The sequence below is a fragment of the Poeciliopsis prolifica genome, unplaced genomic scaffold (genome assembly GCF_027474105.1).
Source record: "Poeciliopsis prolifica strain line A6 unplaced genomic scaffold, Auburn_PproV2 SCAFFOLD015, whole genome shotgun sequence".
Classification (NCBI taxonomy): Eukaryota; Metazoa; Chordata; class Actinopteri; order Cyprinodontiformes; family Poeciliidae; genus Poeciliopsis; species Poeciliopsis prolifica.
In genome coordinates this window covers 8,328,879-8,355,863 of record NW_026562390.1, presented here as the reverse complement: position 1 = coordinate 8,355,863, position 26,985 = coordinate 8,328,879, and the positions used below count along the sequence as shown (strand labels likewise).

At 38.5% G+C, this 26,985-nt stretch overlaps 2 protein-coding genes and 1 long non-coding RNA gene across 9 annotated transcripts; 2 read left to right on the top strand and 1 right to left on the bottom strand.

The window, feature by feature from the left end:
* Positions 1-857: 857 nt before the first annotated feature.
* On the top strand, positions 858-3,855 carry LOC129366291 (uncharacterized). Of its 2 annotated transcripts, XR_008606603.1 has the most exons (4): positions 858-2,123; positions 2,702-2,751; positions 2,853-3,010; positions 3,477-3,855. It is a non-coding gene; the product is annotated as an uncharacterized LOC129366291 (long non-coding RNA). The 2 variants fall into 2 exon arrangements; XR_008606602.1 differs by lacking the exon at positions 858-2,123 and having other exon boundaries at positions 2,316-2,751.
* A 2,133-nt stretch (positions 3,856-5,988) lies between these two features.
* On the top strand, positions 5,989-20,158 carry sgsm1b (small G protein signaling modulator 1b). Of its 3 annotated transcripts, none has more exons than XM_055040124.1 (25): positions 5,989-6,112; positions 6,238-6,281; positions 8,633-8,708; positions 9,359-9,521; positions 10,329-10,481; positions 10,783-10,850; positions 10,933-11,075; positions 11,164-11,295; positions 11,377-11,501; positions 11,587-11,654; positions 11,732-11,895; positions 12,869-12,998; positions 13,428-13,554; positions 13,637-13,701; positions 13,790-13,935; positions 14,015-14,143; positions 14,233-14,406; positions 14,563-14,631; positions 14,904-16,034; positions 16,117-16,241; positions 16,919-17,001; positions 17,103-17,212; positions 17,304-17,400; positions 17,513-17,680; positions 18,172-20,158. In XM_055040124.1, the coding sequence occupies exons 1-25, from the start codon at positions 6,106-6,108 to the stop codon at positions 18,258-18,260; spliced, it is 3,786 nt and encodes a 1,261-aa protein (XP_054896099.1). In that variant the 5' UTR covers positions 5,989-6,105; the 3' UTR covers positions 18,261-20,158. The 3 variants fall into 3 exon arrangements, with proteins under 3 accessions (XP_054896099.1, XP_054896098.1, XP_054896100.1); XM_055040123.1 differs by having other exon boundaries at positions 6,194-6,281; XM_055040125.1 differs by lacking the exon at positions 5,989-6,112 and having other exon boundaries at positions 6,195-6,281; positions 9,448-9,521.
* Positions 20,159-20,833: 675 nt separating this feature from the next.
* On the bottom strand, positions 20,834-26,676 carry srsf9 (serine and arginine rich splicing factor 9). 4 transcript variants are annotated; one of them, XM_055040128.1, is made up of 5 exons: positions 26,564-26,676; positions 24,438-24,614; positions 24,075-24,256; positions 21,639-21,811; positions 20,834-21,567 (listed from the first exon to the last, which is right to left on the bottom strand). In XM_055040128.1, exons 2-5 carry the CDS (start codon positions 24,593-24,595, stop codon positions 21,343-21,345), a joined length of 738 nt encoding a protein of 245 aa, XP_054896103.1. In that variant the 5' UTR covers positions 24,596-24,614; positions 26,564-26,676; the 3' UTR covers positions 20,834-21,342. The 4 variants fall into 4 exon arrangements, with proteins under 4 accessions (XP_054896103.1, XP_054896104.1, XP_054896105.1 ...); XM_055040129.1 differs by having other exon boundaries at positions 24,438-24,617; positions 26,564-26,668; XM_055040130.1 differs by having other exon boundaries at positions 26,618-26,668.
* Between the last annotated feature and the right edge of the window lie 309 nt (positions 26,677-26,985).

Genomic DNA, 26,985 nt, shown 5'->3' with positions numbered 1-26,985 from the left:
TTGAAATATATACGTAAACTCATATTCTGGTGCTTACTCAAAATTAAGCACAGAGTGGTCATGGTTGAGCTTTAGTCCTTGTTTTATTTTTAATAATAATAACTTTTTATTTTATTTTTATTATTATTTTTTTATCAATTGGATGTCTAGACATCCATAGAGTTTAGCCTGTTCGGAGCAGGATTTAAGTTTTATTTGGAGAAATAGTTCAGATCAGACCATTGTGAAAAATACTATGTGTTTAGAAAATAAATTCAAACAAAACTCATAAGTGAGAGACAAGAGTAAAATTTTGAGCATCTGTTTTTTCATATATCTGCAAACATTTTCCAAGTCATCAGCATAAATAAAAAAAAAAAAAAAAAAAAACAACATTTCTGTTAATGATTCATTTGGTTCCAATTACCTTTTTGTTCATTGTTTGCTCTGAGGCACCGATGCCAATAAAGGTTGGTGAATTGAAGTACCGGTAGGCACTTTACACATCCACTGAAGAAAATAGTTCCAAAACATATTTGAATAAGGAGGACAACGAAATGTATTTATTTACATTGAGAACTTTTGCTACATCGGTTTTACATTTGTTAAACCGATGTAGCACTCTCAAAAATTAATCTTGTGTTTCTTGGAAAACGTAAAATGACCCGCGGATGGATATGGGGTTTCAAAATCAAGCCTGTTCTCTTCATCAGTCCGTTGGCGCGGAGTCTGCCTGTTGGCTGATCTACGAAAGAATCTGTAAGTACATTTCTTCTGTTTTACCTAGTACCAAATTTTAGGGAGAGATTTTAAATCGCTTGTCAAAAAAATTGTTGCTCGTAACAAATCGGACGACAGTACCCCAAAAGAGGCTTAATTGTTATTGTTATTTTTGCTTTTCTTTAGGGTGATACTTTTTCTGATATTGCTAACACACACAGCTACACACAATAAGCAGATTTTAGTGCAGACCGATTTCAAACGCAGCGTTGTGGGCCAAACCATTTTCAAATACCGCCGCCATTCTATTTGTTGAGCTGCCATTGGTTCATTTGAGCGCCAACGAGGCAGAATGAAATCGGTTCACTGAAGAATCTATGTTGCTAGCAGAGGTTGTTACAAAGTGTCTGGACACAATAAAACCATTTGTATGATTTAAAAAGAGTAACTATTGTGCTTTCATTCTATGTACTTGGGCTTTTAATAATCTTTCTCACAGTCACATCAGCATGCATGGGTGGGTCTCATGTATGGATTCAGGCTGGTTTGGCTGGGACCCATGCAAGATTATTATTGTCGTTTTTTTCAATAAAACTGCATTGAATCGTTTAGCTTTGGGCTATATAGGTAATGATAAGAGGGCATGGGTTTTATCTGGGCCAACTGCGTGAGGCTCAAAAGGTTAACCGAAATGGGACTCATATTGTTGGCTCAATTGGGTTAAATGTATGGGCCCAATTCAGCATTAACGTGGGCTAACTGGGCATGGGACAGAAATGGGAACACTATATGGGGCCCATGTGGTTTCAGTATATTGGGCCTAAAAGGTTTTTTGTAAATAGGATGAAGGCATTGTAGTTCATATTTTTAAATTCTTTTTTTAATTGTTGTGTGACACTTTAAAGCGTTTTGTTATGTCATAGTTTATTTCAATCTGCCGCTATTGTGTTGGTCTAGAGTAGTCATCAGTGTCAGGGTTCCTGTGTGTGTATGTGAGTGTCGCATCTTATTTCAGCGAGGATCTTTGTGAGGAGCCCGTGGAGCTTGGCACAGGTGGAGGAGCAGCAGAATCTTCAGTCTACGCTAGATTGACTGAAGATTCTACTGGTGTATGCTAGATGGTTGCATACACCGGTAGTCACTCTGGCCTCTCCTGTTGTGAACAGTTTTCTGAGAATGTTTCTGTGTCTACTAGAAGTCACCTGGTCTCTGTGTTTGTTCGATCCTAGGGGTTTTGTCGCCTCATTCGAGAACTCACCAGTGAATACCTGCCTGCTCGCTCCGCCGATTCCACTGCCTCCACTCCACCCTTCGAGCTTCCAGCTCTCTTCCATTCCCACCTCGCATTTACCTTCGGAACCGCTGCACACCCTCTCTCAGGAACCTGGCATCTCACACCCACGCCTCGAAAGACCCGCACCGAAGTAAGCCTGTTCCTGTTTCCCCTCCGATCACTCATTCTAAGCCCGTCATAACTAAGTTCTCGTTTCAGGCCAACCTGGTCGAGTGGTCCTCACCCTTCCGCTGATGTCCGGGAAATAGATTTTATTTTGTCCTGTTGTAAATAAATCACTCACTCATCCCTATCCAACGTGTGGTTACTGCATGTCCGTAAATTGAAACCCATCATGTCAATCAGTGGCCAAGCCTGAAACAAATATTGAAAGATGAAGAAATTCTTTTTGATATTTTTGCAATATTTAGCTAGCAGTTATGTGAAATGTACTTATATTTAATTGTAGCTCTAATTTTTTTATATGTACAATGTTTTAGGCTTTATTAGTTACATTTATAGTGATTTTCTAAACTTCTCTTAAGAGTAATACTACTGTCTTAGTCCTGTCACGTTAACAAAGAAATTAGGATAATTGCAAAACTGTTCAGTGTTTACAATATAAGGCTTCAGTAGTTAATCTATACAAAGGCTGTTTTGCCTTAATTTTTTTATTTTTTTGAAAAGTCTAAATGTTATATTGCACTAATAAAATATATATTTTTGCAGGCTTCAAGAGGATCAGCGTGTGAAGATCACTTTATAATGATTTGAAAAAGGTAGATTAATATGTTAGTGAAATTAAGCACATAAGAGTGATATAATGACAAACTGATGAACAAAAACAAAATGTTGTCCTGTTATTGTCATTGTACTTAAGGTTGCCATGGCTACAGAAATTGGAGGAGCATCCTTAGATGACACAATACAACCAGCTGTGCGATTCCTCATGTCCCATGAACTGGAAGTCCAGTTCAACCTTTTTGGCCAACATTGGAAACAAGCTCTTGGACCTGCGTCTCTTTGATGTTTTGCATGGTAAATATCAGTTTTTATTGTCAGAGTAACTTTTTTTTTTCACTTTTCTTTCTTAAACATATGTTAATTTATTTTGGTTGTTTTATGCTTTTGTTTGTTATTTTTAGTAATGTTTTTAGGTTAAAAATTGAGTCTTCAATTTTTGGTTTTATTTGAACAGTATTCTTTCACTGTTGTTAAGAACTTAAAAATTTGAAGGTAATATTGTTTGCATTTCAAACAATATTAAAATAACCACAAAACCACGATAGAACCTAGTAGTTGATTTATATAGATGGATATATTTTAAATTTACAGTAAGAATATAGTTTCTGTACATAATAATGATGACTCAAGAGTCCTTTTGATTATGGCATATCTCTGCAAGCATTTTTGCCCCATGAAGGGGGAGATGCAAATCTCATGAATGTTACATTGTGCTAAAATGAAACACTAATACAATTTCTACCTTTGCTTGTTATTTCAGGGGACTTAAAAGAAATTATCCATCTACAGAATCACACAAGCATACAGCAAAGACTCTCGAAGTGGTTTACTGGAGCCCGAGTGGAAGTGGAAATAGACTAGAGAGACTGCCAGTTCAAACTCAGGTTGGGGAGGTCTTTCAAGATGGACAGTTTCAGTAAAGTATGAGAGATTTCAAATTTAAGCATGCATATGGCATGTAGGTTATTTTTTAAAAATGTTTAACAAAAATGTATTGTGAAAGATCTATATAGGTGTGTATATTCACATTGTGTGTATCAATGTGAATATACGTGTATAAAGTTATATAGATAGTATTTAGATGTATACATTTATAGACCTGTAGGAAAATATGTAGGTGTCTTTATTTGTGTGCATCTATAGATATATTTATAGATCTGTTTATAAGTTTGTTATAGTAAACTAGCTTCTGTTATTTTCAAAGATGTCGTGAATAATTGCAGATTTCTTTTTGTGGCACCATTCCCTGAGTATTAATGAAGTTCTAATAATTGCTGTAGTGAGGTAAAAAATAACTCCTGACAATATTTTAAATTACTAAATAAAAGCCTTGAGCAAAATAAATTTTTCATCTCTTTTTTATTTTTTATTTGAACACGTTTTAAGCTAGACTTTGGATTGTTGATCAAGATTGCATATCTATGAATGTAATTCACATCCAGGTTAGATGAGAATTGTTCCTACAGGATTAAGGCATCTGGGTCCCGCTGAAAGCCCAGTCAGCACCCATTGAAATCAACCTGGGCAAACCCATGTGGGGCCACCATGGAAACCGTGGACAAACCCACTTGGTACCCATATTCTAGCCCAGTTCAGACCCAATTGGGACCCAGGTAAATATTCCTGACAGCACCCTAGTGGGCCACAGATGAGCCTCATGTAAGTTAACCACATGGGCCCCACTGAAAACCCAGTCAGCACCCATTGAAATCAACCTGGGCAAACCCATGTGGGGCCACCATGGAAACCGTGGACAAACCCACTTGGTACCCATATTCTAGCCCAGTTCAGACCCAATTGGGACCCAGGTAAATATTCCTGACAGCACCCTAGTGGGCCACAGATGAGCCTCATGTAAGTTAACCACATGGGCCCCACTGAAAACCCAGTCAGCACCCATGAAATCAACTGGGCAAACCCATGTGGGGCCAAGATGGAAAAACCGTGGACAAACCCACTTGGTACCCATATTCTAGCCCAGTTCAGACCCAATTGGGACCCAGGTAAATATTCCTGACAGCACCTAGTGGGCCACAGATGAGCCTCATGTGAGTTAACCATGTGGGACCCACTGAAAACCCAGTCAGCACCCATTAAAATCTACTGGGCAAACCCATGTGGGGCCACCATGGAAACGTGGACAAACCCACTTGGTACCCATATTCTAGCCCAGTTCAGACCCAATTGGGACCCAGGTAAATATTCCTGACAGCACCCTAGTGGGCCACAGATGAGCCTCATGTAAGTTAACCACATGGGCCCCACTGAAAACCCAGTCAGCACCCATTAAAATCTACTTGGGCAAACCCATGTGGGGCCACCATGGAAACCGTGGACAAACCCACTTGGTACCCATATTCTAGCCCAGTTCAGACCCAATTGGGACCCAGGTAAATATTCCTGACAGCACCCTAGTGGGCCACAGATGAGCCTCATGTAAGTTAACCACATGGCCCACTGAAAACCCAGTTAGCACCATAAAAATTTACTTGGGCAAAACCCATGTGGGGCCACCATGGAAACCGTGGACAAACCCACTTGTTACCCATATTCTAGCCAGTTCAGACCCAATAGGGACCCACGTAAATATTCTTGACAGCACCCTAGTGGGCCACAGATGGGCCTCATGTGAGTTAACCATGTGGGACCCACTGAAAACCCAGTCAGCACCCATTAAAATCTACTTGGGCAAACCCATGTGGGGCCACCATGGAAACCGTGGACAAACCCACTTGGTACCCATATTCTAGCCCAGTTCAGACCCAATTGGGACCCAGGTAAATATTCCTGACAGCACCCTAGTGGGCCACAGATGGGCCTCATGGGAGTTAACCATGTGGGACCCACTGAAAACCCAGTCAGCACCCATTAAAATCTACTTGGGCAAACCCATGTGGGGCCACCATGGAAACCGTGGACAAACCCTTTTGGGACCCATATTGCCTGCCCACTTATATCCCATACGGGGCCCACCTAGGTGTGCTGGCTGGGTTGCTGCAGGTTCACCTGACAAGAAATGACAAGAAAGTTTAATTCTATTCTATTTGCTATAAAACAGTAAATGGGGCCAAATTATTTAGTTCTGCTGTGCAGAAATATTGTCAAATTAAATCCCAATAACAGAGAAGAGAGGATTAATGAAGCACATATTTCTTTTTTGTTTAAACATCGGCCAGTTCTGCCAGTGCACGGCTGTGTGAGAGCGTGGGTTCACGGTGCCTCTGTGGCTTTAAAGGGGTGGTGGTTCGTGGAGAGGCAGCGCATAGGTTTCATTTAGTCGCTGGAAACAGATCTGAGCGCAGAGCAGAGCCTCTCTCCTCTTCCACTCGTGTCGCCTGCACAGCTTTCCAGACGTTTCCCAGAAAGCTGCGCTCATCGAGCCCGGAGTGATGGGAGGTTCGGCCCCCGCCGCGCATCATCATCAACATCATCATCATCTTCTTCTTCTTCATCATCATCATTCCTTTTTTCACGCAGACAGGATCTGATCAGCATAATCACCATGTTCTCTCTTGTGACAGAGGCCGAGACGAGACAGAAACTGCTCCGCAATGTGAAGAAGGAGGTTCGTGACATTGCAAAAACAAATTATTGACGTTATTATTGGGTACTTCTTTATTGCGCGTCTGTTTTCGTGTTTACCGGAGCTTTAAGCAATGCGTGTGTGCGTGTGTGTGTGCGCGCGCGCGCGCGCGTGTGTGTGGACGTCGCTCAGTGGGTCTGGCAACCCCACAGGCCTGTTCATGATAAACCTGGTGGTTTCTCCCCCCGCTTTGTAAATAGATGTGGATGTTGTGATCCCAAATAAAATCGCCCAGTCTTTTTCCTGGTGAAGGTTGGATTGGCGTAAGATGTTGTTGATGACGATGGTGGTGATGGTAATGATGACGATAATACAAGTGATGATTGTAAATCGTGCACTTAAAAGAAACCATGCCCCGATTTGCCTCTTTTATTGCAAGACCTGCATCTAAGCAAGAAAATAATAGTCCATAAAACCACAAGAACCACGCCAGTGCTCCAAACTTGCAGCTGTGACCTTGCCATCTGTTTAATTTTAGATGTTCCAAACAGCGGCACTATCCAGGTAGCTTGTTTGTTTTTGCACAAAAAGCTGTAGAACAAGGGAGCCGACACTGCATTCAGACTGAGCGGTGACTCTCTGCCTCCCGAAGAAAAGACAAATGTGGATTTTATCCATGCCTTAGACAATCTGGAACCTGCAGACTTTTTTCTTTGCGTTCATGCTCGCCCTCACCTGTGACTCACCGCTTCTTGAAAAAAAATAAATAAATCCATGACTCTTGTAGCTATGCTTCTGCAGCTGGGAGGGGCTGAGCTTCAATATATAGATCTGCACAGAAGCAGAAGTCTTAATTATGTTTCTTTATTATGCATAAATTAGAGGCAAACACAACCCTAAGCTGTACTTATTAGGTGCATTAATGAACTGAACCACAGTTTTTGAATATATAATGGCATGTAGTTTTGCAATTGGTACAATCCCGACACATAAACATGTAATCAATACATTGTAATTTACGTACAAGCCATATATACTTTTTTATTTCTGCTCATCTAGGGATTATCACAATTTACACTGACTTGGAAATGCAGCAGTTAGCGATCATTTGGCTGTATAACTTTAAATTTTCTTTCGTGGTTTAAATGCAGAATCAGACTCTGACACATTCTTCTATTTCATAAGTACAAACTGTCTTAATTCAGTAATTAAAAGTATTAAATAAATGTAAAATGACAAAAATTGACCTTGCAAATTTTTTTTATGTCATTTACCTTCCTTTTCCACATTTTGTCCCTCTACTTTAGTGCTTTATTGGAAAATGGATCTTTCTCTTGGTGTAAACCAAGAGAAAGACATTTATGGTTGTTAAGCAGAAGGAAAAGGATGTATAGCTTTTCAAGTCTTTCCACCAAAAGCCTCAAGAGCCAGAGGATTTCACTGATATCGTACAGTTACTTCAGTCTGGATAAAGCAAAACTTATATCTTTTGCACTTTGCCCTGGGAAGCCTGCACATTTGCACAGATGGGAAATGAACCAAGAAGTCTTTTAAAATCCAGTTTTCATGGAAATTGCCTTTAGGAAAGCCTAAGAAAATATTTTTTTTCACTCGGATGATAATTCTTAGCTTGTGCTTTAAATGTGGTGTAATGTAATTTTACGGGAAAATGGACAGAATTTTGTGGGGTTTTTTCCCTTTCCGTTGTAACAGATTGAAATGTTTTGGTGTTATTTGATAATGCGAGAGACATGCATCTCACATTTGGTGGGCATATCTTGCAGAGCTGCAGAAAAGTTTAATTGCTAGACTTATCCTTTTGAAGGAAAACACCAAATGTCGTTATAAGAGATCTAAAACTCTAATCAGAGATATTCTCAGAAGATAAGGATGCTGTTTCCATTTTACCATCACCTCCTGTTGTGTTTGCTATTGTTGCTGTCTCTTGTATTCATTCCAGAATCTTTGGCACAGTTGAAGAACTGCTTCTCTCCTTTCGAATGTGTTCCGTTTTTACTAGCCATCACACTTAAACTTTTCAAACCATCAAATAAAGCTAAACGCAAAACAAAAATAACACAAGCAAAATACAAAAGGCAGGATGCTGATGTACAAAAGCAAGTCAACCTCTGATTTACACAACATAAAAGCTGAAGGATTTTAGGGTGTCCTAGTCAAAGTCTGGACATAAGTCAGATCAGGATACTTTAGTGAGACATTTAGCTGAATGTTTGTACTAAAAAAAACACTCCGGTAGTACTGAATTAAAGAAATCCTGCAAAGAAAAGTACACAAAACTTCCTACCTTGGATGTAAAATCATATTGTATTTACTAAAGGTATCTTTGTTAATACTTTTAGAAGTAACAAAAACTGTGCTTTTCTTTTCTTTAGGTGAAGCAAATAATGGAGGAAGCAGTAACAAGGAAATTTGTGCATGCAGACAGCAGCCACATTATCTCCTTCTGCGGTAAACATCTTTCTGCTGCTTATTTTTATTGCCTTGCAACATGCAGCGAAAGCTATTCCTTTTGTCTGGCAACACTCATGATTAACAGAATAAACATTTACAGCTTGGAAATAGGCAACCTTTGGCTTGCATTTTAAAACCTTGGACTTTAAATGACAGTCTTTTCTACAACAGTACAGATGTGTCAAGCCCTGCCACCGCCTACGATTTTATCCACAACCTCCTAAAGGTCATGTGCAATTTGTTTAGGCAACACAAGCCTGAATGGTTTGTTTTCTATCATTATGTCTATTCATATTTACTAGGATGGGTGGGTGGATAGATAGCTGCAGCGTATTTTAGAGCAGACTGACATCTTTCTAAGGTGTTGATGCTAACCAGAAGTGAGACACATGTGATTCACCTTTCTCATATCCTAGCAACCATGGACAACCAGGATTTCAGTGTATTTTTCCGTGTCCAAGCTGCACTTTTCCTTCCCAGGTATTTTTTAATAATAATAATTAAAAAAAAAAACGCAATGGGAATGAAACTACTTCAGACTTTCAGAAAGATAAACTTTATTGTTCATGAAAAAACAAATCTGCGTAATAAAATAAAGTGGAATATTCGTACCGACTAAAGCTGTGTGTATGATTGTGTGTTTGTAGCGGTTGTAGAGGCATGCGTGCTGCATGGTCTGAAGCGTCGAATTGCAGGCCTGCTGTGCAGTAATAAGGTCGCTGCACTCTTTATGAAGGTGGGAAAGAGCTTTTCTCCTGCTGAGGAGCTCTGTCGCAAGGTCCAGGAGCTGGAGCAGCTTATTGAAAACAGGTGAAATGACTTCTGAATACTTTACTTCTATTTAGCCATTTGTACTCTTTTAGTTAGATTTGATACAACCTTATCATGAACTGAAAAGTGATGCCAGTATGCTTTTTTTAATTATTATTTGATTTTGAGCATTTATTTTATTTATACAACAGTTTGGTGTACGTTACATCTTGTAGACATTGGGCTGCCTTAAGAGTGTTGGTCAAAGAAAAATAAGATGGAGTTGTTTAAATCATTGAAACTGAGGTACTTGATAAAGTGAGGAAAAACTAACTGCAAATTATTGTGAACACATTAAACATGGTGGTGGCAGCATCATGTTGTCAGAATGGATTTCTTCAGTAGGAACTAATGAATGGATCTATATATATAAAATACATGAAAATGTTTTAAGAAAAGCTATTAGAGGCTGCAGAAGAATTGAGAATGCCATGGAGCTTCGACAAGTAGCCACACACTTCACAAATCTGGGGTTTGAAAACTAGAAAATTTCATACCACACTTTTCAGATTTTTATTCGTAAGAGTCTTATAGAGTCGTTTCTTCACACTTCCTTATAACGCATTACTTTGTAATGGCCAATCACTTCCAATTTCATTTAAAACACATTGAAATATGAGGTAATAGCATAATAATATCTGAAAAAGTTCAAGGAATAAAAAGACAGATGCAAGAAAAAAAACATTTTGAGACGATATTTATCTCTAGAAGTGTACATATACTTCTAAAGATACCTATATTTGTGGTTTTATTGTCCCTGCCCCTATACGTAGATTTTATCAGTGTGTTTTTTTTTCTGCTCTTTAGCAAGCAGAACATTTCGTCTCTTAGTAATGACCGGAGTCGGCAGTCAAAGTTACCCAACCTCCCTCCTCAAGCTCTGAAACACCTGTGGATTAGAACAGCTTTGATGGAGAAGCTCCTGGACAAGATTGTTCTTTACTTGGTGGAAAACAGCAGGTATTACATGCTAAATATTGCATTTGTAGTTGAGAGTATTGCTCTTTGTATACCAAGATTTGCTTTGGTTTCTTTTTCTTAACAAAGAAACTAGAAATAGTGTTTTGTTTCTGTTTATATGTATCCAAGCTTACTATTTGATGTTTTATTCAAAATTTCACTTGATTTTCAATGTAGTGTACCTCAGCATGTTTTTTTTTTTTGCAAATTAGGTGACTACATTATGAATTGTAAAAACTTTTTTTTGTCAAAACTGTAAAACATTCTGCATGTACAAATTTGTTTTCACATTTTGCCTTAGTGCATTTTATGATAAAGAAGCCATGCTGATGGATCCTGTGGATGGACCAATCCTTGCATCTCTACTGGGTACTTTCCCTTATTGTGCTAGTCTTTAGCTTAGCAAATAAATATTAAGAAATATTTAAAACACCTAACTTAATTTTTCTAGTTGGGCCCTGTGCACTGGAGTACACCAAAGTTAAGACAGCGGACCACTTCTGGACAGATCCGTCTGCTGATGAGCTTGTACAGCGGCATCGAATCCACAGCAGCCACTGTCGGCAGGATTCTCCCTCCAGAAGGCCCGCGTTGGTATGAAGTTCAGACAGCTTATTCTTCCCATTAACTTCACCACTATTTCCGTAGGATTATGTTTTATGATTTCTTCTTGAACTACCAGATCCAGAAGAGACAGTCTAGTGGTAGCATGGATGATCGACCTCTCACATGGGTGAGAGAGTACGTGGAGTCCCTCCACCAAAACTCCCGAGCCACTCTTCTGTTTGGGAAGAACAATGTTCTGGTGCAGCCAGTGAGTGTCTTAAATCAGTGCAACAGAACGTACATACCTGGCTAATCACACTCCAATGAGAAATGTTGCTTATGCTTGCAGAGAGATGGCATGGAGGCCATTCCAGGATACCTTTCTCTTCATCAAACTGCAGATCTCATGACACTGAAGTGGACTCCCAATCAGTTGATGAATGGCAATGTTGGGGAGCTTGATTCTGAAAAGAGGTTAGAACAGTATAACGGTATTGTATTACAAAAAGGTTATTTTCTTTTTTTCATATTTTTGACTGGTTTCCCCTTTGTATTTCAGTGTTTTCTGGGATTATGCGATGACAATTCGTTTGGAGGAGATTGTGTACCTTCACTGTCATCAACAAAGTATGCTAATTCCTCTTTGGTTTTTGTGCCTGCCTCCAAATTTCAGCTATTTATCTCTATGTTGGTGAATTCCTCAGTAAACAGCGGTGGTACTGTAGTTTTGGTGAGTCAAGATGGAATCCAAAGACCTCCACTACATTTTCCCAAAGGGGGTCATCTGCTCCAGTTTCTCACTTGTCTGGAGACTGGCCTGCTACCTCACGGACAGCTGGACCCTCCACTCTGGAATCAGAGAGGAAAGGTTAGCACAACATAATCTAACCAACTTTTTAATAAACAGACAATTTTTCTCTAAAGAACCCAGATATTCTTAGAAAACTTAGTTCAAATCAGTTTATTTACTTATCAGCAGTTCACATAAAATGTGAATACACATAAAGCACTTCGCAAGGCAAACAGGTCCAAGTTATGTTCAGTTCAGATCAGTCAGATTGATTAAAGCTGTCCCACTACAATCCAGCCATATTGGTCATACGGGCCAGGCAAATGGCATCAAGTTGTTAAGTTTCTACTGCTGACAGTAGAAACAAATAATCAATTTTAACAGGAGAAAAGAGAATAATGGGCATAGTTAACAGTAGCAACAACAATACCTTCACCAACAAAAGAAACATAACAAATGTCAGGAGGACTGAGACAAGTTGACTTTCTGTGGGAGAGAAAACAGAGAAACTCAGGATTATATTAAATTAACCACACTAAGAACTGTCAACAAGTGAGTCTGAGGTACTTCCTGTGAAACACCAAACAGAGCAGTAAATGTTCACTATTTCAGTGGCTCTTTAAAATATTTAGACAAGAAACAAACAGCTAATCACAGAAACACTCATCTTGCAGTACTTTCTTTAGGAAAGTAAGGCGAAGAGATTACACAGAGTTATTACAACCTATAACAAAGCAGAAGCAAAGCAACAAAAAAATAATAAACAAAGTTCATGAAAGCAAACGGCTCTACTTTTGGTGAAGAAAGAGACACAGCTAAATACACCAATCTAGATTTTGAAAGTTCAACTTTTTTTCAACTTACTGGACTGACAGCCAGAAGAAAAAAACTGTCAACATTCACAAATAAATTCATAGGACTTCTGAAACACCTGGACAAATGTTGAGACGAAAGTTGGGTTCAACTAAATCCATTATAAAGACATCAGGGTACTATACATGTTTCATGTATATTTTCAAACGAGTTAAGATTTTTACTCTCTTTTCTACAGGGAAAGGTTTTCCCCAAACTCCGTAGGAGAAGTCCCCACAGCTCTTGTGATTCCGTATCAGATAAGGAAGAGGATGAAGCTACTGATTATGTGTTTCGGATCCTCTTCCCAGGCAATCAGACGGAGTTCAGTAAGTGTCTTTAATCTTCTAGTGATAATCCAATAACACGTCATTAGAGATTACAGCTAAAATTACTTGGCTCTGTTAATTTGATCTCAGTTTAGTTGAACAATTTTCCCCAGGCATACATATATCTAATTAAGTTCACTCTAATTTGAAAATGCTGCAGATGTCTGTTCGTTGTCTGTATTAATTCCCCATGATGGTCCTCTTTTCAGCATGGTGCCTTTGCATGGACAAAAAGTTATTTATCTGCTGCATCTCCATCTTTATGCTCTGCTGCAATTTGGTTCCCTCTTCTTTTTTAAAAATCTTCTCTAAGTATTTTGAAGATGTTAACTTTATGTCCAAATTCTGTTTGCATTTCCCCTTCTGCGTGCTTGTTGTTGATGCTGATTGACACAGAGATGAAATGATAAATGCTCCTGTACCTTGCAGTGCCTCTTGAGATGATGGATCAGGGTGTTACTATGTGGCAGCCAACGCCTAGAAAATCCTCCTGCTCCTCCTGCTCACAGAACGGCTCCTCTGACGGCTCCTTACCTAATGGCTGCAATCATGAAAGGTAAATATGCTCAAACGATTGACTACAATTAATATTCAAATTGTTCCACTTGACTACATTTTCAATTTTACAACCCTGCCAGGGCTCCTATAAAGCTCCTTTGTGACACAATGAAATACCAAATAATCTCTCGTGCTTTCTATGGATGTGAGTATTAAAAACTAGCCATAATTTTAGCAAAACCAGTCTCGCAGATTTAAGGGAGAGAAATAATTCATATTTTTTTTGTCCCTAGGGCTTGCATACTGCCGCCATTTATCCACGGTCCGGACGCACCTTTCTGCTCTGGTGAACACCACTATAGTTGATCCAGATATACCGTGTCATGCTAGAGGTGGTCTCTCTGTGGAGGTTTGGGAATGTTTTCTAAAGGACAGCTCTGTAAGGTTCACATACACTGTACTGGAATAATGTTTATTATTTGTACTGCAAGCTAATTCATGAATAAAAACATTTTTAGGCTTTTGAGAAAAAGGAGATACACAGGCTTGTGTATTTTGGTGGCGTGGCATCTTCACTTCGCAAAGAGGTTTGGCCATTTCTGCTGGGTCATTATCAGTTCAGCATGACTGAGAAAGCCAGACTGGAGGTATTTCATATTGCATTCAAATATGAAAATACGCATGTACTTGTTAGGGTTGTTTTATTTTCTGCTTTCACGGATTTTCTGTGGCTCAGATTGATGATCGAATGCGAGCGTTGTATGAACAGACAATGAAGGAGTGGCAGGGCTGTGAGGTCATAGTCCGTCAGAGAGAGAGGGAGAAGCACGCCGAGGCCCTCGCGCGATGTTCCTCAGGAACCAGCGTAGAACGGGGGCCCATACAGCGGGACTCCACCATCAGCACCGATGTAAGTTTGACCTATGCACATTTAATAAAATGCACTATGTAATGTAATCAGTGCCACAATATGAAAAAAAAAAACTTGAAAGATATTATTTATACCACAGTGCAGAAATAATTAGAGTTTTGATTTTTTTTCTTGCATGTAATTCTTCCATTCTAGTCATCTCTGAGTAGCAGCTCAGACCAACAAAACGCCCACTCACACACTGATTCCAGCACCAGTGCTCAGGTACATTTTCTGTTGATTTCAACTCAATTGCTAATCATCACTTAATAAACAAATTTGGCACAATATTTTTTAAAGTCTCTGAAATGTAGTTAAACTTAAATCAAAATATATTTTCTGTCAACAACTTCCTTAAGTAGCTGAAGTAAGATAATTGCATAAAACACACAGCATTTTACTTAAATTGCTCAATGTCTGGTGTAATTGGCATCAGACTATTTCACTTTTGGATCTAGAATGATTTTCTTCTCTAATACTTTCTTTTTGTCTTCCAGGTGTTTGAATCAGTTGAGGCCGAACCGATGCCTGAAGGTGAAGAATTGCCACCAATTAGCCTTGTGAAGATGGCAGAAGGTCCACAGCCTTCCACCAGTGAATCCTCCACCCTTGCTGTGTCAGTTGAACAACCAGTTCCAGATAGTGCTACTGTACCTGAGTTAACAGAAGAACCTGCAGCCAAAGTACCTGAAACTGTCAATGAAGAAACTGTCACAGTATCAGACCCAGCAATCAGTGAATCTGCTGGACAAGACATCAAACTCCCAGATCTTGAGGAAGAAACTGTGATCCCAAAGAATGAGGTAAATGGAGAAAGTGAAGTTGCTGCAGAGACAGGAAGAAATAAATCCAAAGAGACATCTGCAGTTGAGAGTAAAGAGCTCAAGACTCATGAAGTTGTAAAAGAAGCAGACATGAATACGACCGTAAAGTCAGCTCCAGAAAACACTAATGTCCTGAAGCTGGAAACAGAAGTACACAACGAATATTTCCAAGCACCTCCACTCGGAGAAACTTTAACTCTTCAAGCAAACAAGAGCAAAGATCTGGAAGGGGAAAGCTCCTGTCCAGAAACATTAAGAGAAAAGGATGAATCCTGTGACAAAAAGCCACAGGATTCTAAAAAACCTGAAAATACAGAAACAACTGTTTGTGACTTTGCTGAAACCAAAAAAGCCACAGAGATTCAACTTGAGAAACCTGGTTCAAACTCTCCAGTCAGACAAGTACTAAATGCCCTGCAGACTGCCTCAAGAGGCAGCTTTTCATTATCGTGTCACTCTCGGCAGTCCCCAGACGCAGTAGATTCAGACGATTCCCCCTCTGCCTTGGAAATGGAGGACATTCCTGCAGGGATAACGTGTGTAACTTCAGAAGACATTAAGCCCAGGCCTTTTATAGGGCTTGCTGCTCCTCCCATCTCCCTGGCCCAAAGGGAGAAAATGGCCTCAGAGAGGCTTGCCCAGGATCATCATCTGGACACGGCATGCAACACCAGTCCTGAGTGCACTGACCTGGGTCTTTCTGAGGAAGAGGCTGAGATGGACAATGTGCTTACTGAACCAGAATCTGCAGAGGTGGGAGGTGTGACCAAATATGAAGAATCCTCAGAGGAACAGACCTATTCTGTAAGCATTGCACAGTGTAAAAACATTCTTTACCTCTTTTTCAAACATACACTAACAACTTTGGTATCATTTTTTTGTTTAGCAAGAAACACTCGACATGTACTTGATCAACTTGCATCGCATTGACAAAGATGTCAGACGTTGCGACAGAACATACTGGTACTTTACTGCTGAGAATCTGGAGAGGTTGCGTAACATCATGTGCAGGTAAATTTGTTGCGCTGATAAATAAATAACTTTTCTTTATTATAACAATGCTAACAAGTATCAGTAAAAATCTGTTTATTGTTCAATTGGACTATAAAGAAATTTGTGGACTGGGCACCAGACTTGAGTTTGTAGGGTAAGCCAAAGAAAACTTCCACCAAACATCATTTGGTGGAGGCTGTGTGATAGTATAAGGTGGCATTTCCTTCACTGGAAAAAAAAAAAAGATTTGTCATCACTGGAGACAATCTTATTTGAAGACATACTGAGATGAAATTTTTCTGTCACTGGCAATTCCATGTTTCCACTTTTAGGGAGTGAATTCTGTCCTCCATTATGCTAATGCAAATGTCCTCAGAGTGAATACTTATGGGATCAGCCTGGCCTAGTCAAGGAATAAATTGTTTGACTGCCATTATGTTCTATTTATTGAAACCTCTACAAAAAACGTTTTCCTATTAGCAAAGAGGATGAGTCAAGTTATTCACAACTCTCATGTTCCTTTTTGCTGTTCAAGCCTTTTATGCATTTCCCTAAAAATTGTGGCACCAATAAAGGAAGATTGTTACACCAAATGCAATTTGACTTACTATTTGTTCTACATATATCTATAAAGCTGTGCTTCAACTCCCAGGGGCGAATCTCATGAAACATTGAAAATGTGGTTATCATTACAGTTACGTGTGGCAGCATCTAGAGACGGGATATGTGCAGGGCATGTGTGATTTATTGGCTCCTCTTCTGGTTATTCTGGATGATGGTCAGTAATATGTAAAGTGCAAACTTTGAGTTTAGATTAGTGCACATGCAGGACCCATGTTGGTTGAGTATGTTCATGTCTGTGTTGGGGAATGTTCACAGAGGTAATGGCATTCAGCTGCTTCACTGAACTGATGAAGAGGATGAACCAGAATTTTCCACATGGAGGTGCCATGGACACTCACTTTGCCAATATGCGATCACTCATACAGGTTTGTCGCTGGTTATGTCAGATTCTCAGGTTGTATCAATATATAAGCCCTGACACACTCTCATGCTGATTCTCTGGTTCTCCATGGACAGATCCTGGACTCTGAACTGTTTGAGCTGATGCAGCAGAATGGAGACTACACTCACTTCTACTTCTGTTACCGTTGGTTCCTTCTTGACTTTAAAAGAGGTGGGAAGGAAAATATTAGAATCGTCCATGTTTGATCATCTAACCTTATCAATCCATCATATGTTGTATAAAGTATGATCATCAGGGACTGTGTTATTGTTTTTCCAAACAGAAATGGTGTATGATGACGTATTCTCTGTGTGGGAAACAATCTGGGCAGCCAAGAACACATCTTCTGAGCACTTTGTGCTTTTCATCGCTCTTGCCCTCGTGGAGATGTACCGAGACATCATTCTGGAAAATAACATGGACTTCACAGACATCATCAAGTTTTTCAATGGTAAGATGAGAAAGGATGAATACTGAAGCCCTCTTGGCTCATTTCCAACCATGAACTCTGAATTTCGCAGCGTTTTCGCATTTTCTGATCATTTCCATGTTGGAGAACCCAGTTATGTCTACATTTCAACCATCTTGCTGTTGACTTGAAACTTAAAGATCTTAAAGTATTACCTGTATTAATCCATCTACCTTTTGAATTGTGAAAAGTAGATGGAACTACAGGCATAAAAACAGTCAGACAGCAATGTACTCTCAGAGCAACATAGCACATTGTCGAGAAATAGTGTTACTTTTGCAGCGCAGTTTTGCAGCGCAGTTAGATAACTGCTTTGAGCAAATATTAAAACTGATGCGTAAAGTAACAAGTTGTATGGTCTCTATTTGAAAGCTTTTTTTTTTTTTATATGACTATGTCGACAGAAATGAAGACTAAAATAATTGACATGTTGTATTTTGCCAGCCAATCCAACTCCTGTCCTCTGTTCTCAGAAATGGCGGAGCGGCATGACGTCCCGAAGGTCTTGATGAAAGCCCGAGAACTTGTTCACCAAGTTCAGACGCTCATAGAAAACAAGTAACATTAACAAGTCACACTAAAGATGCTGCATCCCATCACCCTTTGATTGATGTACAACATTGTTTCAAAGATCCTGGCACATGAAGACGTCATTAAAGCGTTGGGTTGGAGGTCATTAATGCTGCTCATTATTCAAACTGTGGTTGTAAAACAACCTCTTGCCAGTTGCTCCTCTTTATATTCAGGAGACCCAAGCATTGCCAGTAGATTTATTTTTGAAGTGTTATTGTTCACCCAGTGAATGTGCCCTTGTAGATCTTGCTTCAGGATGTTATTTAGCCTTAAACTTTGAAGTTTGTTTTCAGGGATACAGCAACCAAATTCATCACTCTCTTTAAAATATGTCTTTTCACCTGATACCATGAGCATTTTCTCAGAATTAAATTGTAGCTGCCATTGTTAATCATCTTGTGGAAAAAATTAATGTTCATTTGATATAGTGTCATTACATAATTTTGATGATGCAATTTTGACATGCAATTTGGACACAAATTGCATGTAGACATCCTTGTTCTGCTTTTAGACCTGGGACAGTTAACCTTCTGTCTTGTGCCTCCGATGCGCTCAAGCCTTGAAAACATGCGGACCCAAACTCGGTGCAACCCAGCATGAATGTGCATATTTTGGTTATAGACATGGCTCAAACATTTCCACTAGCTTCAGCCTTTATTCTTCTTCCCTCATTCTCCGACATCTCCTAAGCATTGATTTAGAGCTGATTCAGCTCGCTTGAGTTTGTACTTTGACTCAGTTGTCAGTTTTTATTTCTGTCCAGGCCAGTGCTTCTCAGAAATCCACCTGTTCACCTACAGACATTTATTGCATTCACTTTTTCTATAAACTTACATAAGAAGCAGAGCTCTGTGTATGTTGCTGTTGAGGATGAAAACATCAGCTGATGACGCTCATTAAATCCAACAAGTGCGCATCAACAGATTGAGCTTCAGTGCACGGTCAGGCAAGTGACATGAGGATAACTTTCAGAGGTGAAAAACATGACTGTGAATCTGAAACACATTAAACTCCCATCTCCCAACAGATTCATTTTTGTCCAACCATCCTGGTAAAATTAGCAGTCAGGATCTCTCTTCTCTTCATCTACACCGTAATGATATTGTGTTCTTGTTTTCCGAAACACAAGTTTACATGCTCACCACTGAGGCTTTATGTAAGAAGAGTAATCCTGATTTATATGACTTTACACCCAAAGTATTTCACCATGACTCATCATGTTGCTCTAAATCTTAGTTAAAACATTCAATGATATTTTGAGTTGCTAATGATTGCTAATGCTCATGCATATACTAGAAAAAGCACAGAAAAGTTTTCTTAAACATTTCTTCTCATATGTCAACTTTTAGAGATGAAAAACTAACATTTAATAGAAGTGCATGTCCTTGAGTGCATTATTCCTGGAGATTTTGACCCCGACATATGGACACCTTTTTTGAGGGGGAAGATAACCTTAATAACTTGAAAATATCTAAAGATAACATCTTGAAAAAGATCAGTTTTATCAGATAAAAACGCTGTTTGTGCTACATCACAATTGCAAAATATCCGATACACACCTGTGTTGGTTCATTGATGTGGCTTAAGTTCCAGTGTTTTGGTATCACCGCTAACGTGTCCCCATACAAACTAAAAACTGCCTGGATATCGCTTCTTGTGTGTAGCTTTTTGTGATCAGAAGATATAAAATGTATTGAAGCAGATTTATTGTATAAATACTTAGCTGGTACATATTTAATAAATGCAATACAATGTCTGTATATCAGTTAAGTCTAAATAATGATGAAAACAAAGCATATTCATGGAAATATATTTATTTTTTTCTGTCTTCTGAAATGGTCCCAAGTATAATTAATTTATTGTGTATTAAAAATATTCTATTTTGCATCTGATGTGCCGTGTGTGCATTTTATGGGAGGAAAAAAAACCTGCCAATATTTATGAAGGTATGTTAAAGTTTCTCCACCTTTAGCACGAGACATAACCAACTTAGTTGAAATAAAATTATATCAGTTAAGAGTTCATAAACACAAACATCAATTAAAGTACAAGGTTTAAATATATATTTCTGAGATTTACCCATTTGCATCATTTCAGTTAAAAGCATTATTTTTCCAGAGATATGACAATAGCTCTAAAGAATCCTACTGAGCAACTGTATCTGGAATATAAACACTTTTTACAGCAATGTATGCATATTATGGCAGAAAAAAGTGTGCAACCTAACAATTTGTTTTTTAAACTGTTGAGGACAAATATGACATGTGCAAAAGATTTTTAATTTATTTACCATGGTTTCACTTTTTTGTTTCAAAAACTGGCAAGAAGAGAATGTGTGCAGACTTTTGAGTCACTGTTCTGGATTTGTTTTTATCACTTTGTACACCTAAATGCGACTGATCAAAAAACTTTAGCTAGAAACCAAATAAAATAACAAATCCTATCCTGGAAAATAATTTTATTTAATTCCATGCTTTCCCGAATGCCTATGAACAAAGTTGTTTTTAAATATAAATGTTTTGTGGATTAGATTTGCCTGTTCAAGAATGGAACTGACCCAAGAAGAGTTTGTATTTTATTGGTAAAGAACAACAAATTATACTCAACTTACAGGTCACTTTAATCAACTGTTCACACATTAGAAGAAAACAACAGGTTCCCAGACATCAGCTATAAGGCTCACAAATGATTAATATCATTGAGAGGAAAAAATGAAAAAAATCCCTACAAAAAAAAAAAAATCTAAAGTGGAAAATTTAATTTGATCAGTTTAAAAACACAAAATAAGTTTCTGACAAGGTTTTTGTGAACAGCCAAGAAATTAAGTACCAAAGTAAACATCAGAATGTCAACTTAAAAATTACTAATCCTGTTTTGAAATAACTCAAATTAAAAACAGGAAAAAATATATCTTAAAGGCTGCAGAAAGAGTTGGCTGTTGTGGGTTTTCTGGCCATGGAATGGATTTATACCAAAATAGGGACGAGGATGTCTGACGTAAAACAAACAAAATGGTTAAAAAGCAGAAATTTGAAAAATTTCCTCCAGATGTTGTGTAAATTCTGAGGCCTCTATCTGTAATGACGTGGAGGTGGGCTATGGTGAGGTGGGGGATGCCTCCTCGGAGGCGGACTATGCCTTAGCATGGGATGGCGTGGAGGTGACGGGTAGCGAGGGGGAGATCCTCTGTTGAAATACGGAGGGGAATAGCGGCCTCGGGATCTGGAACGAGAACGTGAACGACCCCAGTTGGGACCGCCTCTCTCCTCATAAACTCGGATATACGAGGTCTCACCCTGCAAAAAAATTCAATAAATTACAAATATGAACAATAGTTTCTGTTCTGACCATCACTGATGCCACATACCTGATGCGAGCGAAACTCTGTCCGGTCAAGTCGGCGTAGCGCGTACTCCATATCCTCCCTACGGAGAAACTCCACTACGCCCTCGCCGTCTCTCTGTACATCTGCGAAACAAACATCTCCTGCTTCTCGCATGTGATCCTTCAGATCCTGCCAGCTTCCAGTAGATGGTAAACCTTTGGAGGGGAGGGTTAATAGGATGAAAAAAAGTTTAAGAAATAAATGACAACAGGAGTAAATTTGGTTTGGTTAACCAAAGTGTAAAGTTTTTAAAAATGAAGCCTGAATGACATTCTAAAAATTACGCTCATGAAGTTCTTTATGAAACAAATGCAAACTCTGATTAACTCACTTGAAATGTTAGCTTGCTTACTGATTCAGGAGTTGATTTGGAGGTTCTTTAATCATTTACAGTTTCACTTTGAAGAAGTTACTTATTGATAAGTGTAATGTCAACTCCTGAGCTGCAGTTGCTTAAAATGCAGACTGACTTCAAATGTGATAAGACCATTTTAAATTGTAACTACCAACTTTTCATTTGAGTCCCTATCAGGCCAGATGTAAAATTTGGTCTTTAGTATAATTAAAAACCCTGGAGCTAAAGTTTTCGGTAGCTATAAACCATATGATTATTTTAGACTGCCGATATTTAAATTGTTGTCATATTCAGAATAGTACAAATTGTATGAAATCTCTGTCTTTCTGGACAAATAACACAAGCAGCCTAGTTACAAACAGTGCATTGCAAAAGCGAATTTGCTCATATCTACTCATACAACCACCACAATCAATGTATCGTATGAGGATTTTGTGTGATTGACTGGCACAAAAAGTCTTGATCTTTTAATACTGGAAAGTTGGTGCTTAGCCATGGCAACTAATTATTATTTTTTACCACTGAGAGCACTTGATAACCATCCCAAAAGCTTAAATAACATTTGTACGATGACCCATCCCTAGTGGCCAAAGCATATAAGCTAAATAGGCAATACTTGCCAAGTGATGGTGTCAAAGACTTATGTGGAATATCATCTCTACTGTCAAAAATTGCGTCGTTAGCCCATCACAATAGTCCTGAAACAGTCTAAATAATGTATTTTTGAGTTAAAATATGAATATAAAAGCTTTCAGAGTTGGACTTGGAAGATGTTTAAAAGAAGCGTGTATTTTCCCCAGTCACAACTGTGTGTTTGTATCCTATACAAAATTCTATTAAAATACATGGAAATCTGTGGTTGGAACATGACTGAATACGCAATATTACACAGCACTGTGTGTTATGTTGACATTTTGTGAGAGTGGAAAACAACAGATAAAAAATACACAATGATAAAATTACACCTACCAGTCACTACAGCAGCAGTTTAGGATTATTCAGGCAACATGATCAGTTTTTGTTTAGTTTCAGTTTTCATGATCTGAGAAGCAGACTTCATCTCATCCACTCAGTCCCCTTGACTTCCAGTCCAAGAGAAAACATATCTGCCTATGACTCAAGACATCCTTTACTATTTCCCTTGTCCTCCAGTCCGCCATAAGAGAGAGATAGAATTATTTGTCAACAACTTTTGAGATCCATTTTCCTCTAGTCCGCCATGAGAGAGAGATTTCATTATGCGTCTACAACTTTTGGCATCCTTTTTCCTCTAGTTTGCCATGAGAGAGAGAAATGTCTGTCTATAACACTTGGGATCCATCTACTACGTCCTCCAGTCCACGGCGAGAGAGAGTGAAATATTTGTCAAACTTTTGGCATCCATCTACAAAACCCTCGTCCTCCAGTCCTCCAAGAGGGAAAAATATCTGTCTACAACTTTTGGCATCCATCTACAAGGCCCTTTTCCGCCTCTCCTCAATGAAAGAATTATTTGCCTACAGTGGTTGGAGTCCATCTACAAGGCCCTTGTCTTCCTGTCCGCCATGATAGAAAGAAATATTTGTCTACAATCCTTGGATTCGTCTACTAGGCCCTTGTCCTCCTGTTCACCATGATAGAGAGAGATTTTTGTCTACAATCGTTGGATCCATCTACTAGGCCCTTGTCCTCCAGTCCGCCATAAAAGAGAGAAATATTTGTCTATAAATTTTAGGGTCCATTTATGAGGCCCTCGTTTCCCAGTCCGCCTGGAAAGAGAGTGAAATTTTTGTCTACAATTTTTGGGATCCATCTACCAGGCCCTTGTCCTGCTGTCCACCATGAGAGAGAGAAGTATCTGTATACAACTTTTGGTGTCCATGTCCTCCTCGCCACAATGAAAGAGAAATATTTGTCTACAACCTTTGGGGTCCATTTACTGGGCCCTTGTCCTCCTGTCCGCCATGAGAGAGAAGAAATGATAGCTGACTATGACTCCTATATTCCTAACAGTCCCTTTAATTTGTCGTCGCAGCCTAACAGAGATTAATATCATTGGGCCACGAGTCACAGCATCCACCTACCAGTCACTATGACCCGAAATTCGGATCTTCGAGTTGGGGGTCCAAACCTTCCTCTCTGTCCTGCTCCTCCAAAACCTCCCATTGGACCAGTTTTGACAGCAGAGGATCGAGGATACTCTACACGTAGCTTGGAATTCCCATATGCATATCCATTCCTTCCAAAGACAGCATCCTCAGCATCCCTAAGAGAAGAGAGCAAATAACTCCTTACCAAAATACACCCAGTGGGCAAAAGTTGGATTTGGTGCCTCCATCCATTTCCTGCTGGCGATTGATTATTGGAGTAGAGTTGTACCACAAAATCAAAGCTGTCCAACAAGGGGGTTCTGATTCGACTTGCCAGAGACCGTCCCGAAAACTCACCGTGGATCCTCGAACCGGATGAAGGCAAAAGGAACAGTTCCTCTGTTATTCTTCAGTTCTATTTCTCGGATTTTTCCATATTTGAAGAAGAGATCCTCTATGTCTCTCTCCTGGACGTCCATGGGGAGATTTCCAACATAGATCCGGCCGTCAGACATGTTGAATGACTGGATAGCACTGCTGACACAGAATAGGGGCAACTGCAGACTGTAAGTGCATCTCTTGCTTTCAGAAACAGCTTTGGAAATGGTCCTCTTCCAAATCCATACACTTAGTCCATTGGAGGCAAATTCCTTAATTTGGACAAAGATCTGTAAATCTCTAATCTGTAAACTGGAGACAAAGTCACGATAGTAGTAAATGACGAGGTCAAGAAAAAATTGCCTCAGAACTCTGGATCCAAGCCTGAAACTTTAAAAGAGGGTAAAAAATGTTTAATAAGAAACAGCATTTTTATGCAGTTGAACTTATTGCATAGCGTTAGCATTCATATAAAAATGAACCAAAACCTTAAAATGTTGTGAGCAGAAAGAGATAAAACCCTAAAGTGCTTCAGAGAAGTTGAGAAAGCAGCAGAGTAACTATCATAATGCTACAACATTTCTAAGCCTACATACTACTAAACATTCCTTGGATATTTCTAAACCCTAATTAGAAATTTTACGGACTATTAAAAAAACTAATGAATTAGACATTGGTTTTTAAATAGTCAAATAAGTTGTTTCTGCCGTTTTCCCCTTCACTAAAAAGTTTTACAATTTTGGTCCTTTTGTCTTTTGGCAGGAAAGGGAGACTGACTCTTACTGGAGCTTCCATGCTAATAACCACAGAAATGTTTTGCACATGCTTTGACAACCAGTAATTTACACCATGTTTTATTATAGGAAGAGACGTTACTTTAGCAAAATGTAGTTATTAGTAGTTTATCATGTGCAAAATGTTCAGAGCAGGGATGATAAGAATAATGATTTATAGCAAAATATTGTCTGAAAAAAGACTTGCTGAATTTTACTCAAGATGATTATCTGGTTTTGTTAAATATGCTGTCCTTAAAGTTTTTCAATAGTTACGTTCCAAAATTATAATTATATATAAAGACTTTTATATATGTCTATTAAACTAGTTAGCAAATATGAGCACACTGTTTTTTATTTAACACAGACTATCTGCTGGTGTTCTTAATTGTAAAAATAAAATTTCTAAAGCAAATTAACCAAACCTTTTAGCTGAATAAAATATTTAAAGTTCAATTGTTTTTTATTGTAATCACTATTACAGCAGAATAATTGTGAGCGTTTTCTCAACATCTCAAGTCAATTCCTAAAAAATATTTTTAATTTAACTAAGCAATTTTTGTATGATCTTTAGATCCAACTATTTTAAAAATTTCGGTGTAAATTGAGGGGAATAAATCATCCAACAAAAGGAAATTTAAAAACAAATTTGTTATAGTACAATAGAAAACACACAAAAAAATGCACCGTGAAATATTTAGAATACTGGTATTCTAAATATCAGCTATACAAATAGCTGATAAGATAAATAACTAAAGATTTTTTTTAACTGGCACGCCTATTCAAGTTCCAGTGATTTGCTAAAGGTTGATTTTCTTTTACACTATTCAGAACGAGGTTTCAAAGGCCTTCATTTACGATGAACCGGCCAGACTTGTTTTTCCACTAAATGAAGATTAACACGTAGCCTTAACTGAAAGCTTTACATGCACGGACTAGAATATCAGATTTATTTAAACATTAAGTCACACAATAAAACTGCAACAACACCAAATAAATGTGGAGGCTAAAGCTAATATAAACGACAGGGACGCTTTGCGACTACAACTAACAAGATTTAGCAGGTATTAAATGTTAATTTTTTAAAATATTTGGTTTATTGACCGTGTAACCTCATTCATTTAGCAGGATTTCTGTTTTGTATCGACTTGAACCTGAATATGTTCGTTGGATACGCAAGTAACATTTCTTTGTTGATCAGCTAACCTGGCTGAGAATCTGCCACTGCGGCTAAAATGCGCCAATTCTTCTATTAATCTATAACAGCAATATTACTTAGTACATCGTGTATGTTGTAGTACAAACTAATTACGTTCAAAACAGTACAATTACCTTTAAAAGATCACCTTAATGTTTTGTTTAAACGATACTACTCAAGACACACACCTTCTTCCGTGTTAGCAACGTTAGCTTCTGCTTCTTCTTCTCCTCCTCCTTCTTCTTCTTCTTCTTCTCCTTCTCTTACGGCAGTGTGGATACTTCGTTGTGCATTACCGCCCCCAGAGGAAAAAGTGCCTCTATTTCTTTGCTTCCAGCATAAAGGGAATGAATAAATTTGATATCTGTTCTTTTTGTTTCTTTATTTTATTTATTTTTGCTTTTGATCGAAATCTCAGAAATTACTCTGAACTAGATTCTCAAATGAATTATTTTTTTAAATCGGTTTTATATCTCATGTACTTTTATTTTGTAAGGTCGGGTAGAATAACTTTATTAAGTTACTTTTACTTGAGCAAATGGAAGGTGTGTTTTTA

Bases quoted from the DNA above. Each gene is read 5' to 3' on its own strand.
- sgsm1b (XM_055040123.1), top strand. From the start codon at position 6,219: ATGTTCTCTCTTGTGACAGAGGCCGAGACGAGACAGAAACTGCTCCGC. The intron at 6,282-8,632 runs GTTCGTGACATT...TCTTTTCTTTAG, and splicing joins TCCGCAATGTGAAGAAGGAG to GTGAAGCAAATAATGGAGGA. The intron at 11,896-12,868 runs GTTAGCACAACA...TCTTTTCTACAG, and splicing joins TCTGGAATCAGAGAGGAAAG to GGAAAGGTTTTCCCCAAACT.
- srsf9 (XM_055040128.1), bottom strand. From the start codon at position 24,595: ATGTCTGACGGCCGGATCTATGTTGGAAATCTCCCCATGGACGTCCAG. The intron at 21,812-24,074 runs GTAGGTGGATGC...TCCCCTCCAAAG, and splicing joins ATTTCGGGTCATAGTGACTG to GTTTACCATCTACTGGAAGC. The intron at 21,568-21,638 runs GTATGTGGCATC...ATTTTTTTGCAG, and splicing joins CAGAGTTTCGCTCGCATCAG to GGTGAGACCTCGTATATCCG.